Here is a 13682-nt window from a genome sequence, read left to right on the forward strand (position 1 = left end):
GAACACGTGCAGTGTTGCGCGCGCATGTACTTACCTGTAAGGATGTCCTTGTTGTGCAAGTTAACTACCTGGACAATGTCGGTCAGAACACTAACAGCTCTTGCGAAGTCTCCGTCCTGACTGAAGCAGTTAGACTTCAAACACCGCCAGGCCAACTCGGCCACGCGTCATCCCACGCCATGTTGTCACATCTAACCTTTCATTTTATCCTGCCAGGAAACATTCATTACACCAACTTTTTTTTTTTTACGTTTCACAAACTTCGATTATGAATTACATCGTTTTTAACAAAGTTTATGGTAGTGCAAAAAATACGAGATCAAATATATTTTGAATAACAAGTAGCTCCGCTGTTAATTTCCTAGACTTGTGACGTCACGTACACGCCAAGTTGTTTGCCCTTAGTCGCGGGCCGCGAGTTGTAAACCCCCAACTTTGACACGTTCGTGTTTTTCATCACATCAGTCCTTCGTCACGACTGCCCTGGCACTGACGTTAAACAGATTAGCAGACGAACGAAAGATATTCCTACGCACAGATATGCGTACTGATGTAGTCACGCGGAAGACACCACTAGACTTCTGATGGCTGCTACGTCGACGACGTGAAAGAACCCGAGATTTTAAGCTCGCTAATAATCAACAAGCCCAACACTGAGATCGACCATATAAATATTCCACATCTCTCGATCGCCTACAAACTCGATAATTTACAGGGCGATCTAAGTTCTTAGTTCAACAAGACGTACGAGTACGATGCATTTTTCCCCCATTTATTGTATAAGTAGGCGTGACAATGAGTGACAGACGAACAGAGGCTTGTTTTATGCACATTTGCCAGAGGCCCATCTTTGTTTCTGATGACATAAAATCAGTCTCCCAGTCTAGACCTGGATTCGACATGCACCAACTATGAGATGATACATGATATTGTACAACTGAAAAATATACGATGAAACTTCGAGCTTTTAATATGTTTATTGTACATGTTGTAACGCTTCATAGGAACTTATCCGAGACATAAACAGGAGATCAGAAAAAAATCCATAGGATAAGAAAATCTCAAACGAGTGCAGTCGACACAGATGACGAAATAAATATACGAGTAGGCTCAAATTGCCCTTACTGGTCAGAATTATACAGGAATGTGGACGTACTGTATAACAGAGCCATTTATAAGCTCTCTACTTTATCCAGAACTACCGGAAACGTGAACATGCCATTCACTTTGTGATAAAAATAAATAACCAGTGAAGTTCAGCAGCCTAGCGTAATTGGCAAGGACTCGACGCCGGTCCAACTGTACGTGCAAAATAAATATTATAATTATTTTGATTCTTGTTTTGGTTTGTTTGTTGAAAATTTAATGTTGTATCAGCCACAGAGGTAATTTAGAGTCATATGACGAGGATAATAGTAGAGGGTGAAGAGGAAAGGACTGGAGTGGAAACAGTTATAGCCTAGATTTCCGTCTTCTGGATTGTTGCGCTGTGTAGTCTGGTCGATGTTAACCAACGTTTCAGAGGTCATACTGCCTCCGTCATCAGGGCGATGAATATGCCAATAGGGTGTGAGAAGTTGGATTTTATAGGCAGGGAAGTGAAAGGTGTAGCCTGCCCCGAGCCAATGGGAGCAGGTATGGGAGTGGACCAATGGTAGCACGTGGGCGAGGGTGGGAGAGGGAGAGATTGTAGAGAGAGAAAGGTGAGTGTAGTTGTATGGATAAAGGCCCTGAAAGGGGCCGAGTTAGTGGTCTGGTTGGTTCTGGCGGCGCACTCTTGCTCGTTCTCGGAGTCCTCGGAGTGTGTGGATCAGAGGCTTCCAGGACCGGCTCAGGTGAAGTCCATCTTCCCTGTTAAAGTTATCAGGATGAAGTTCGATCTCGATGGCTTCCCTGATTAACCGGTCCATGTAGCCGGTTTTTGAGGAGGATATAGCCTAGTAAAAGACAATATCGTCACATAGAAGTGAAAGCACTGACGGAAACAATGTCCGATCAGCAGTAGCCGTGTCCGAACCTCGAAGTGTATAATATACTACGCAAGGTATCTCCGAGCATCGTAGACCATGACATTTTTGGTCGACCAGCCGTGGTAGAGGACGGAAAGAGTAGCGATACATTAAAGACGTTTTGCTTCCTCCCTTACCCTGACGATCTTACCTTCCCTCTTACTGAGACGTATCTCAGTCTAGAGGTCCAGTACAACCGCTTGTACCTTTGTTACCCTGTTCTTCAGATTTCAGCTAGGGCTTAATGTGCTTCGGAGTCTCAGGGATTACCCTAGAACTATGATACTCCAGGCTTTCACAGAGAAATATATTCCATTTCGTCAACTGCACAGTTTTGAGATTGCGGATTCCAACCATCGCAAGGCAATTTTTTTTCCCTGTTTAGGTAGATAATTTTCTCCGTCCCGAGCGACGCATTGATGATGGAGGCAGTAATAACTTTTGAAACGTCAGTTAAGTTCTGCCAGACTGCATGGCACAAAATCCCAGAAGATTATGTAAGCTTTTCAAGTTCTGCAGTTATGCAAATTAATTCTGCAGACAGACCAAAGTGAATCATGGTGATATACTGGTAACCTGAACTGACAAACATTTCTACACACTCATTCAGCCGGATTCAGGGTCCTTGAAAACATGTGGATCAACGCTAATAGGAATTTTTATACAGAGACCTGTTTTCAGTTTCAATTTATGTGCTTGCGAACAATTTCTGACTCAACTTTCACTAACGGGTTTGCGGAATTGCTTCTATTACTAAATTCCACAGAAAACAAGCGGAAAAAAGCATAAAACATTCAAACAGATATTTCGTGGCGTAGTACACCAATATATCGTGCTGTCTTACGAATCGAAACAAATTCTTCGTGATACCACTTAAGCCTGTACAGATAAAGCGAAAACTAAAGATTTTGTAACATTATAATTATTTTCCATACCTTCTTTCCCTCCGCTTTTTAAAATTCTGAAAAATAACCTATTCTAATTTAACATTAATTGACGACCATAATAAGTGTAAAAACAAAAACCTTGAGTTTCATAGGCGCACTGCATTTCCTGTCACATATTACATACTCAATATTCCTCAATTTATAACAAACATTTGATGAGATAAAAGTGTTTTGGGAAAAGTATTATCAGATAACGACGTGGCATAGGCTCGTCAGCTACCAACCACATCTAAAACCAAAGAACCTGGCAACAAAGACTGAAGAATGAAAAGAGGTTAAGTCGGCGCTACATAATAACGCAACCTAAAAATGTATTTGTTTGCAAACAACGTAAGATGTTTTATTTCCCTGATAATTCTTGGTCAAGAAAGTTTTACTTCTACTCAGGTGTGTTTTTCCCGATTTAAACAATTTATTTTCTCGCGAGAAAATAAATTCCTCCAAAATACGGGTAATATTACACGTATGATGTTGGTAACTATGAAGTACAGTAGGCCTGTGCTTAAGAATCACGCTGTGTGGGAGTATGGCGGAAAATTTCTATCCGTTGTTGACCTCAGCACCAGCTGGACGTACGTGGTCACCCCTACACTCAACCCGCTTTGTTACCGGGACAATTGATGGCGGGATTTGAACTCGGGCAGTTCAGTCCGGTCATTTTACTGAGCGAAAAATCCAAAATGAAAACATTTTCACTGTGTTACGGTCTAGTGTTGCATTATTAATTACGGCCTTTCATAAAAGTCACCCTCAACAATTTTATGTGTAACGAAACGAACTGCCATGATTTAACCGGAATAAAATGAACAAAACCAGTCCAGCCGAAAGCAAAATGTTGGACTATTACTAAGTTGTATAATACATTTCTTACGGCCTCTGGGTTGTAAACAAAACCAGGACCACCCGAACACAAACCAGCGGTACTACACACTAAATACCGACAGTCAGTATGCATCACCGAATGAGATAGGGAAATGATCATGAATGATAAGCAGTTACAGATTTGGAAGGAGGCAGTCGTGGTCTATTACAAAGTAATATCTTTGTATGTTCGAGTAAGACCACGAAAGCTTCAGGCAGGTTAGCACGGGCAAGATTAAAAGCTATTCAGTTATCTGTACACCAACGCAATCGGTCTATACAGTTGATACGGCAATAAAACAAACAAGATGGCAGACTGCGAAAGTTGGTCCAGACCTACGTAAGGCTCAAAATATGCAAAGTAGCGAAGAACTTTTAGAATGGCGCGGGAGTAAGCAGCAAACTGCTTTAACGTTGTCATAAAAGTCTGATAACAGAATTCATACAGTTTTTACAACGTAAATTTACTTATTAACACATGCAAGCTAATAGCAACATTTTTATTAAACCTCATAATCTTTGTTCCTAGCTTATGCTTTTTTGTGGTCATATTTTCCGACCACATGCTTAATTAAACTGATGTCTGAAAAATGTTATTTTAACGTATAACGCAAACACTTATTTTTATTACAGGTCTATAACTGAAGTAAAGCAGTAGATTTCATTTGGAAATCTGACTCCACTATGAATTAAAACAAACTAGGAGATTAAATCTGTTCCTTCTCGTTTGACTTAAAATAAACCGAATTTAAATTAGAAAGTTCCGCTAACTGAAGGTCAAGGGTAACAGGTTGAGCCAACGTAGGTCTTTTATTAACATTCTTTTCATGCATTAAAATGGTTTCGCATCATTCTTAATTTATATTCATATTTTAGCTAAGCTTTCTTTAGCTAACTTAAGCTGAATGTTAAATTAAGTAGCTACTATGAATCCTCTGACAAAGAATCTTAAATTATAGTTTGTTTTAAGGGCAAATGTACAGGGGAACCAAACAATTAAAATGAGTTTTCTTTTATGGGCCAGGAAACAATTTTTATCGTCTCTTGAGCTTAATAACACAGCAAGAACACGACAAGAAACAGGTTATAAACGAACCCCGCCAAGACATTAATTTTCTTATTCAAAGATTATATAGTACCATTTCTAAATTTTTATATGCAGAGATTAGCTTACTTCCAGAAAATATTTTCATTTTAGAAGCAACTATAAAATCCATTAATAATCTATATCTACATATAAATAAGATTAATATTAAAATTGAACTTCACCTGTCGTCATGTTGAAAATTATAGAAAAGATGCCTTTACAAAAAACGCATATTTTTCGAAGATGTATTGGGAAACAAAATTTTTGTTTTCAACGCCAAAATTGGCACTAGGATCGCTTCACAAATTCGCAGGGCTGCCATGTTGGTTTCACTAATCACATTATATTAAAAGCTGCAAATTATAACATGGGGTATGTTGACTAAAAAGAATGTTACTCAGTTGTAAATGCACGTCCAACTTGCTTCATCAATCAGTAACTCTGCATTCTGTATTTATACGTTTCGTATGTTCTCACTGTAAACAGCGATTACTCCCTATTACCTATGAAACGGAGAATTGTTGTGTTCTCTTTCCGGCACGAACTGATTTATTGCATGTTTCGGATTCAAAGTTTTAATACAATAACACATATTCTAAAAAAAGTTATTTCAATTATATATAGATGTAATAAAATATAACGTTATCTTATTATACTACTCGTCAGTAAATTGGCATGACGTAAAGCAACATTTCTTGTGAACTATACGGAGAATCGATAATAATGTGAAGGAAGAATCGAAGTAGAAACTCGATTTTAACAACATCTTTTGAAACATGAGCCAAAAACTGTTAGACTCAAACTACTGCACTGAGATACAAAATTATTCCATTTCATGTATGAATTTTTAAATATTTACATTTTATTAGTAAGATTATCGCATATTTCTCTTGATTACGCTTAAAAGTTAAAATGAGTTTGTAGCACGTTAATTTCTATTGGTTTGTTCATATGAAAGACATTTAGCTACAAGACGCCAAGTTAGAGTCTAAGCAAAACTGTCATTAAGACCAGGGATTTGGTCGAGAAGGCGTGTAAGTAAAACATACGAATATTAGCTGTCAACCTCCCAACCAACATAAACTTTTTAGTTTCAGTAAAGTTTGAAGTGGGCGTGCCTTAGTGACAATAATGGCTTCGAACTCATCCCTGCTGCTGCCAGGCAATACCTCCCTGCGGGTCTAATTTATGAGGGTCTGTCCCTTTGAGTAAGTCAAGTTCCGACTTTCTGGTTTGAACATGGTCTCTAATCAAAGTTAATTCTGAATTAAATAAATAAAGGAAATACACCTTTCCTGGCTTTGAAGCCGGGTCGTTCCCCTAAAATATAACTGTTCTGAAAAAAAAGAGCGCTAAGTATAGGTTATCTCAACCGGTAAGAGTTTCTACCGTCGTTCGTAGTCAAACAACGGAAGAACAAAAAACTTTTCTTCCTATTTTAAAACTTACTTGACGAAAAGTCTGCCATCTGTTGCTGACTTTGAGAACTATGAAGACTCATTAACAAGATGTCCTGTAGGGCACAAAGCTTCATTAGAAATTGTACATTCACATCTATCAAGTTCAGTTTCTTAGACGTGATAATAAGAACAGTTCAGAGCTTGACGGGACGCTACAACGAGCAAAATCATGTACAGACGAAGGAAAGAGTTCACTGCCGAAAAGAATAACAGCATTGTTCATGTTGTCACGTTTCATATCCATCCGTGTTTATTGTTCATATTTCACACAATGTCTTCTAAAATCGAGATGTTTTTATTTTTATTTTTTGACACAATAATTTAGATAATAGTCTGGCGAATTTTAGGATTAGGTAAAAGTTATGTCCTGAGTTCTACAGAGTTCTAAGTAATTTTTCTGAAAACATCCAGACGTCATTCGAAACATAAGAATTGAAGCGGATACGTCCGTGTTTAGCGCAAAATGGAAACAAATTCCTTTTCTTGGACACAGAAACGAAAGTCATCAATTTCTGTCTTCATGTTAAATTCAATGAATGTAACAGAGTTCGTAGTACAAATAACGAAAAAGAAAACGAAATTATACGACCCTTATAACTAAACTCCATGAAGTAGAGTCCTTTCCGAGAATCGAATAGTCCGACATCTAGTTACGGATTTAGTGACCTTTCACGCGAATTAAGAGTTTATTACCGTGTTCACAAGAATCCGGCAATGGTCCGAACCCAAGTCAAATAAATCCATATTCCCATACAATCTAATTTAATATTATAATTATGGTATGTCTTCCACCTTCTCGAAGGTATCACCACCTTGTCGAAGGCAATCTGCCGGGTGAGGAGGCTTGCGTGCTCAAATGACCCTTAGGGCTATGCCGGCCTGAGCTTCGGCTCATGGTAGGGTCACCCAAGCCGGACAGGTCTAAGGAGATGCGCTAGACTAAGAGTGATACCCTGGTCCTCCAGGTTGGGGGTTGGGTGTAGGGCTAACAACCTTTCACCTTTAAAAAAAAATATGTGTTACGAAAAAATCAACCAAGCCTCGGATCAGGACGGACTCTTTGGCACGACCACGGCAATTGAAAAAGGACATGAGATTTGGTACCTGGAACATTAGGAGCCTCTATAGGGCTGGGGCACTGAAATCAGTGTGTAGGGAATTAGGGAATTATAAGTTAGACTTAGTGGCAGTGCAGGAAGTGCGATGGGAGGGGGAGGGCACGATCCCAGTGGACAATTTTACATTTTTCTATGGAAAGGGGAATGACAATCATCAGCTAGGGACGGGTTTTTTTGTTCATAGCAGAATTAGGGCAGCAGTTAAGAGAGTAGAATTTGTTAGTGACAGGTTGTCTTACGTAATTTTGGAAGGACGTTGGTGCGACATCATTGTCCTTAATGTTCATGCCCCAACTGAAGACAAAAGCGATGATATCAAGGATAGCTTTTATGAAGAATTGGAATCAGTATTTGATACATTTGGCAAGTATCACATGAAAATTCTGCTAGGAGATTTCAATGCAAAAATTGGGAGGGAGGATGTCTTCAAACCCACAATAGGCAGCGAGAGTCTCCATGCACTTAGTAATGATAATGGCGTCAGAGCAGTGACCTTCGCTACGTCAAAAGATTTAATTGTAAAAAGTACAAAATTTCCACACCGTGATGTTCATAAATACACTTGGACTTCCCCAGATGGCAGAACACACAATCAAATAGATCATGTTTTAGTAGATAAGAGAAGGCAGACAAATGTAATTGATGTGAGATCATTCAGAGGAGCAGATTGCGACACTGATCATTATCTGGTGGTAGCAAAAGTGAGGGAGCGGCTTTCAGTAAGTAGACGAACTAAACAAAATTTTGACACAGAAAGATTTGATTTGAAAAAATTAAGTGAGGGAGAGGCAAAGGAACAATATCAAGTTGAAATTTCGAATAGGTTTCAAATTTTAGAGACAAATGAGGATAATGAAAGTGTGGACATCAACAGGGAGTGGGAAAATGTCAGAAACTGCATCAAAATTTCAGCAAAAGAGAAACTAGGATACTACAGGAGAAAGCAAAATAAACCGTGGTTTGATGAAGAATGTTCAAAATTAATAGATCGAAGGAAGCAAACAAAATTTCAATGGTTGCAGAACCCAAACAAAACAAATGCGGATAATCTATGTAACGTGAGACGTGAGGCTAGTAGAACCTTTAGGACTAAGAAAAGGGAATACCTGAAGGGCAAAATTGCTGAACTTGAGACAAATAATAAGGAAAAAAACATCAGAGACCTGTACAGAGGCATTAATAACTTTAAGAAAGGATATCAACCCCAGACTAATTTGGTAAAGGATGATAGTGGCAATTTGCTTGCAGATCCAATAAAAATTGTGAATAGGTGGAAAAATTTCTTTAGCGAGCTCTTAAATGTTCATAATACTGGTGATATTAGACAGATTAAAATGCATACAGCTGAACTGTTGGTGCCAGAACCTAGCTTAGATGAAGTGGAACTAGCCATTGGGAAGTTGAAAAGTTATAAATCTCCAGGAATTGATCAGATTCCGGCCGAATTAATTAAAGCAGGTGGCAAAGGGTTGCATATGAGGATCCATAAGCTTATTCAGTTAATTTGGGATAAGGAAGAGATGCCACATCAATGGAAGGAATCCATAATTATTCCTATTTATAAGAAGGGGGACAAGACTGAGTGTGGTAATTACCGAGGAATATCGCTGCTATCAACCTCATACAAAATTCTATCCAACATTCTTTTGGCAAGATTAACCCCATATGCGAATGAAACTATTGGGGATCATCAGTGTGGGTTCAGACGAAACAGATCAACGATTGATCAGATCTTTTGCATTCGTCAGATACTAGAGAAAAAATGGGAGTTCGGTGGGACTGTACATCAGTTATTTATAGATTTCAAAAAAGCCTATGACTCTGTGAAGAGAGAAGTGCTATATAATATTCTTATTGAATTTGGTATACCAAAGAAGCTAGTGGGTCTAATAAAAATGTGCTTAAATGAAACCTGCAGCAAAATTCGAGTAGGTAAATATGTATCTGAGACATTCCTCATCAAGAACGGTCTAAAACAAGGAGATGCTTTGTCTCCCTTGCTCTTTAACTTTGCGCTAGAATACGCCATCAGGAAGGTCCAAGGTAGGCAGGAGGGTTTGCAATTGAACGGGACACATCAGCTATTGGCATATGCTGATGATGTTAATTTATTGGGGGACGATATAAATACAATAAAGAGGAACGCAGAAGTTTTACTAGAGGCTGGTAGACAAGTGGGGCTGGAAGTAAATTCAGAAAAAACTAAGTACATGTTAGTATCTCGTCATCAGAAGACAGGCGGGCAAAATTATCTTAGGGTAGCTAATAAATCCTTTGAAAGGGTTACAAAGTTCAAATATTTGGGAACAACAATAACAAATCAAAATGATACTTGTGAGGAAGTTAGGAGGAGACTAAATTCCGGAAATGCTTGCTACTTCTCAGTCCAAAATATTTTGTCTTCCCGTCTGATTTCTAAGAACCTGAAAATTAAAGTATACAAAACAATAATCTTGCCTGTTGTTTTGTATGGGTGCGAAACATGGTCTCTCACTCAGAGGGAGGAACACAGATTGCAGGTGTTTGAGAATCGGGTGTTGAGGGGGATATTTGGGCCTAAGAGGGAAGACGATGGGGCGTGGAGAAAACTGCACAATGACGAGCTTAAAAATCTGTACTGCTCCCCCAGTATTGTGAGGGTGATTAAGTCGAGAAGAGTGAGATGGGCGGGACATGTAGCGCGCATGGATGGGACAAGAGGTGTGCACCGGGTACTGGTTGGGAAACCTGAAGGGAAGAGACCGCTGGGGAGACCTAGACGTAGATGGGAGGATAATCTCAGGCGGGATCTATGGGAGATAGGAGTTGAAGGAAACTGGATTTTGTTGGCCCAGGACAGGGTCCGGTGGAGGGCTTTGGTTAATTCGGTGATGAACCTTCGGGTTCGGTAAGCCATCTAGTTAGTTAGTTAGTTAGAGTAGAGACAAAATCACTTGTTAGCTGAGCTCCCTAGTGCTGTAGAGAGTTGCACTCGGCACGGCCTGGTCGGTGCACAGAACGGCCGGGTAGAACAGGTAGAAAAAGCGTGGAGGTGCGCGCGCAGTGCTTATCACCTTGCTCTTCACCCCCGCGCCCAGAACTCGCAATTAATCTGGTCCTTACTATACAAGCTATGGAGTTCCACTGTTTGCAATGGAAGCTAAGTAAGTTTGCCCTACCAGTAATTTAACCTTCAATAAATAAGTCAATGATTTAACTGTCCTGGGGTTGGCAGTGGCAGGTACTAAGAACCTTTGAAGGTGTCTTGGTGAGAGGTTGTACTGACATCAGTAACTGCAAGCTGTGTATAGTACTCAACGTCGTGTTAGAGCGACTAGCACTCCTGTTATGTAATAAAGTTCTGGGTTTAATTACTAAACCAAGGATCAGCTATCCTGAGGTTTATTTTTGTTTTACTCAGCCCCCTCCCAAGAGTAAGTTATCGAATGGTACTTAAAGATAAACCAATTAATTCTTAGGGTCAAATACAGCAAATTGAGGAACTTTGTAGCTCGTACCAAAGACTTGAGCTGGCGTTGATAAGTTCCATTTGCTTACAAATTTAGAACTGAATGAGTACAATCTGAATGTGAATTTGGAGTTAATTTTATAAGATTTCCTTTAAACATCTGTTCTTAAAAACAACATATTCACCGCAGATCTGAAAATACAGTGATAACAGAGAAATTCGCGTGAATTTATGCATTCATGTATTCATATTTCAGTGTCCTGTTTGCCCGCGGCGTGAAACAACGCCAAGGCGAGGCTGTCAGCCGGCTAAGAGATCTGATTATTCATAGCTGTTGTCATTTTTCTTCTCCGTCATCCGAGGGAAGTTTCATGTAGTAACACAATTGATTAATATCTCGGATACGAACGACGAAGGCACTCCAGCCATTTAATTACGGTCTTGTTTGGCGTGGTAAGGTTTAAGTTCTTGATGTAAAACACGAAACATCGTAGGAACGATAGCTCTCTCATCAACCTCAACACATTACAACTAAAATTACTGGTCCCAAAACACATTTTGTGTTTAACGGGAAGTATGCTTCCCACTCATATGTGATCGGTAGCGGGAGTGTTCAACACCCATAACCTTGCTGGTCCGTTTGTATGCGGGAAACAATACATACTATCATACGTAAATATCTCAGTCTACTTCAGAGTAAGAGGGCTTTCTGAGACAGGTAATCCATTTAAATATTTGTGTCATAAAGATAAACAGATTAAAATAACTGCTAATAACGTATTAACAGTTGTTATACTTTATAAGGTCATATTATATAGTAGACTAGCTGTAACATGTTGTAACGCAATAATTTGTAAATTAATGAGCATAAAGCAAATCGTATGATTAATCTTCCATCGTGTAGGAGAGTTAATAATCTCATAAATTCGATATGTTTATACATAACAAGCCAAGAAAGACCGCCCAGTATCGGTACCGTAAAAAAAACGTGCGTGGAGGCAGATGAAAACTACGAAAAATCATCAGAGGCCCGATTAGATATTTTCGAATGCTTAGAAGTAAGTAAGAAATAAGTCTCTTAATAGCAAATTAGTTTTAATATTATTTTGTTAGGTTTTATGAACGGCTAAAATAAATATTTGGTTATAGTTTCTTTTTTTAATTTGGCTGATCTTTAGAAAGGGGTCACCAGCTGACGACGTGATTTCTAAATTTAGCAAAGTTGTAACAGTTTTTATAAACGTAAGAAACAGTTCTTATTTAACCACTTTAAGGAACAAAATCCCCTAAATTTTCTAACCTATGTCAATTTTTTCTTTTTATAAAACATGACATGGTTGTAGGGAATTTGTGCCAATGAATTAAAATCAACAGTGCATGCCGGTATTTGTAAAATATCAGACACCACGCCTAACCTCCTGGCGGATTATGCAGTTACTTGGTCTTCGAATCCTACGCGGCGGCGCCACAGAGACTCAGCTTCAGACTTGCCTGCTAGATGGCTCGACTTGTGCTGCGTGAATATAATACCAACCTTTGAACAGTATCTGCAAAATACCTAATTAATGCATTATTGTTGGGGAAAAACCAAAACCATTCACATTAATGGATCCCAATCCGGGGCACGCCGATGTGTTTTATGCGGCCCGCGTACTTTTTCTGTTACAATGTGTCATTCTATGTGATGAAAAATATTTAACTGGTATAAGAAAGCATGATTTATTAACGTTGTCAGTATCTGTCGCTGTGGAAAACTGCCGGCTACAATTAAACGAAGAACGTCAAATCTAGAAAAAAAGACGTGTAGATCTAACAACGACTTTTGCAGGCGACTGTAACTTGGTAATATATGTTCATAATTTTTTTGTTGAAACCAATTTTAAGAGAAATAACAGAAACGAGAATATTTCTGTGTGTGCGCGTGCGTGAATGTGCAAAATCCCCCGACTACATACACCTCTAAGATGGCAACCCGGCCGACAGCTAATCGTTTCAGTTACATCACAACCGACAGAAATTATAAACCAATGCCAAACTTGAAATGAAATGGACCCCAGTTTTAACGATCAGCCTTAGTTTTTAAATGTAAATTATTATTTCGTATTAATTCCAGTTGTTAGTGTTCGCTGCAGCCATCGTGTTTAGAATGCATCCAGCGTACGCCCTACCTGCACAGCCCACGTCCTGGACTTATTTGACGTCACTGTCTTCACACTGCTCGTTGTACTGCTGGAGGCGACATTGTTTTTCGTGGAGCTGTTGCTGTTTTGCTGTTTCTGGTGAGCTGCTGCTTGCTGTTGTGTCTGTTGCATGATCTGGTGGATGAGGTCCAGTTGCTGTTTCGTTAGGCCGTCATTGTTTACAGGTTGGGCGCTGCTGGAAGCCTGCACAACAAACGAGCTTATAACGGTGGTGTTGGCTCCGAATCATTATTTAAATACCATTAATTAAACCACATTGGAGGTGCCTGCTTGAGCTGTCGCCGTGAACATTAATCTGTCTCCCGTGAAGAATCTTATCAGACAGCAGACATGTAGTCCAAAAATCCCGATGCAAGACTGTTCTCGTTGTTACTTAATGTAAACTTTCCTCGAACGATAAAATTATCAAGAAGTGTGCACAATTATAGATACTGGCTCCTCCCCCTTAACAAAGACGTCGAAAATTAAACTAAGTTCTTATTTCCGTTGTATGTAAAACCTTTAATAAAAACTTTTAAAATGTCTTTCAAAAACCGTCGTAAATTAATAAT

At 39.2% G+C, this 13682-nt stretch overlaps 1 protein-coding gene across 13 annotated transcripts in view; it reads right to left on the reverse strand.

The window, feature by feature from the left end:
- Positions 1-13682, reverse strand: part of LOC110830769 (uncharacterized) — a 1002197-nt gene that overhangs the window by 108300 nt on the left and 880215 nt on the right. For all 13 annotated transcript variants that reach the window (XM_087348624.1, XM_087348625.1, XM_087348627.1 and 10 more), the window contains one exon: positions 13099-13314. In XM_087348624.1, coding sequence (XP_087204750.1) covers positions 13099-13314 — 216 coding nt within the window. The remainder of the gene's footprint in view (positions 1-13098; positions 13315-13682) is intronic.

Source organism: Zootermopsis nevadensis, unplaced genomic scaffold, assembly GCF_977971745.1.
Source record: "Zootermopsis nevadensis isolate Lab colony 2312 unplaced genomic scaffold, Znev_1.0 Znev_ptg000013l, whole genome shotgun sequence".
Lineage (NCBI taxonomy): Eukaryota > Metazoa > Arthropoda > Insecta > Blattodea > Termopsidae > Zootermopsis > Zootermopsis nevadensis.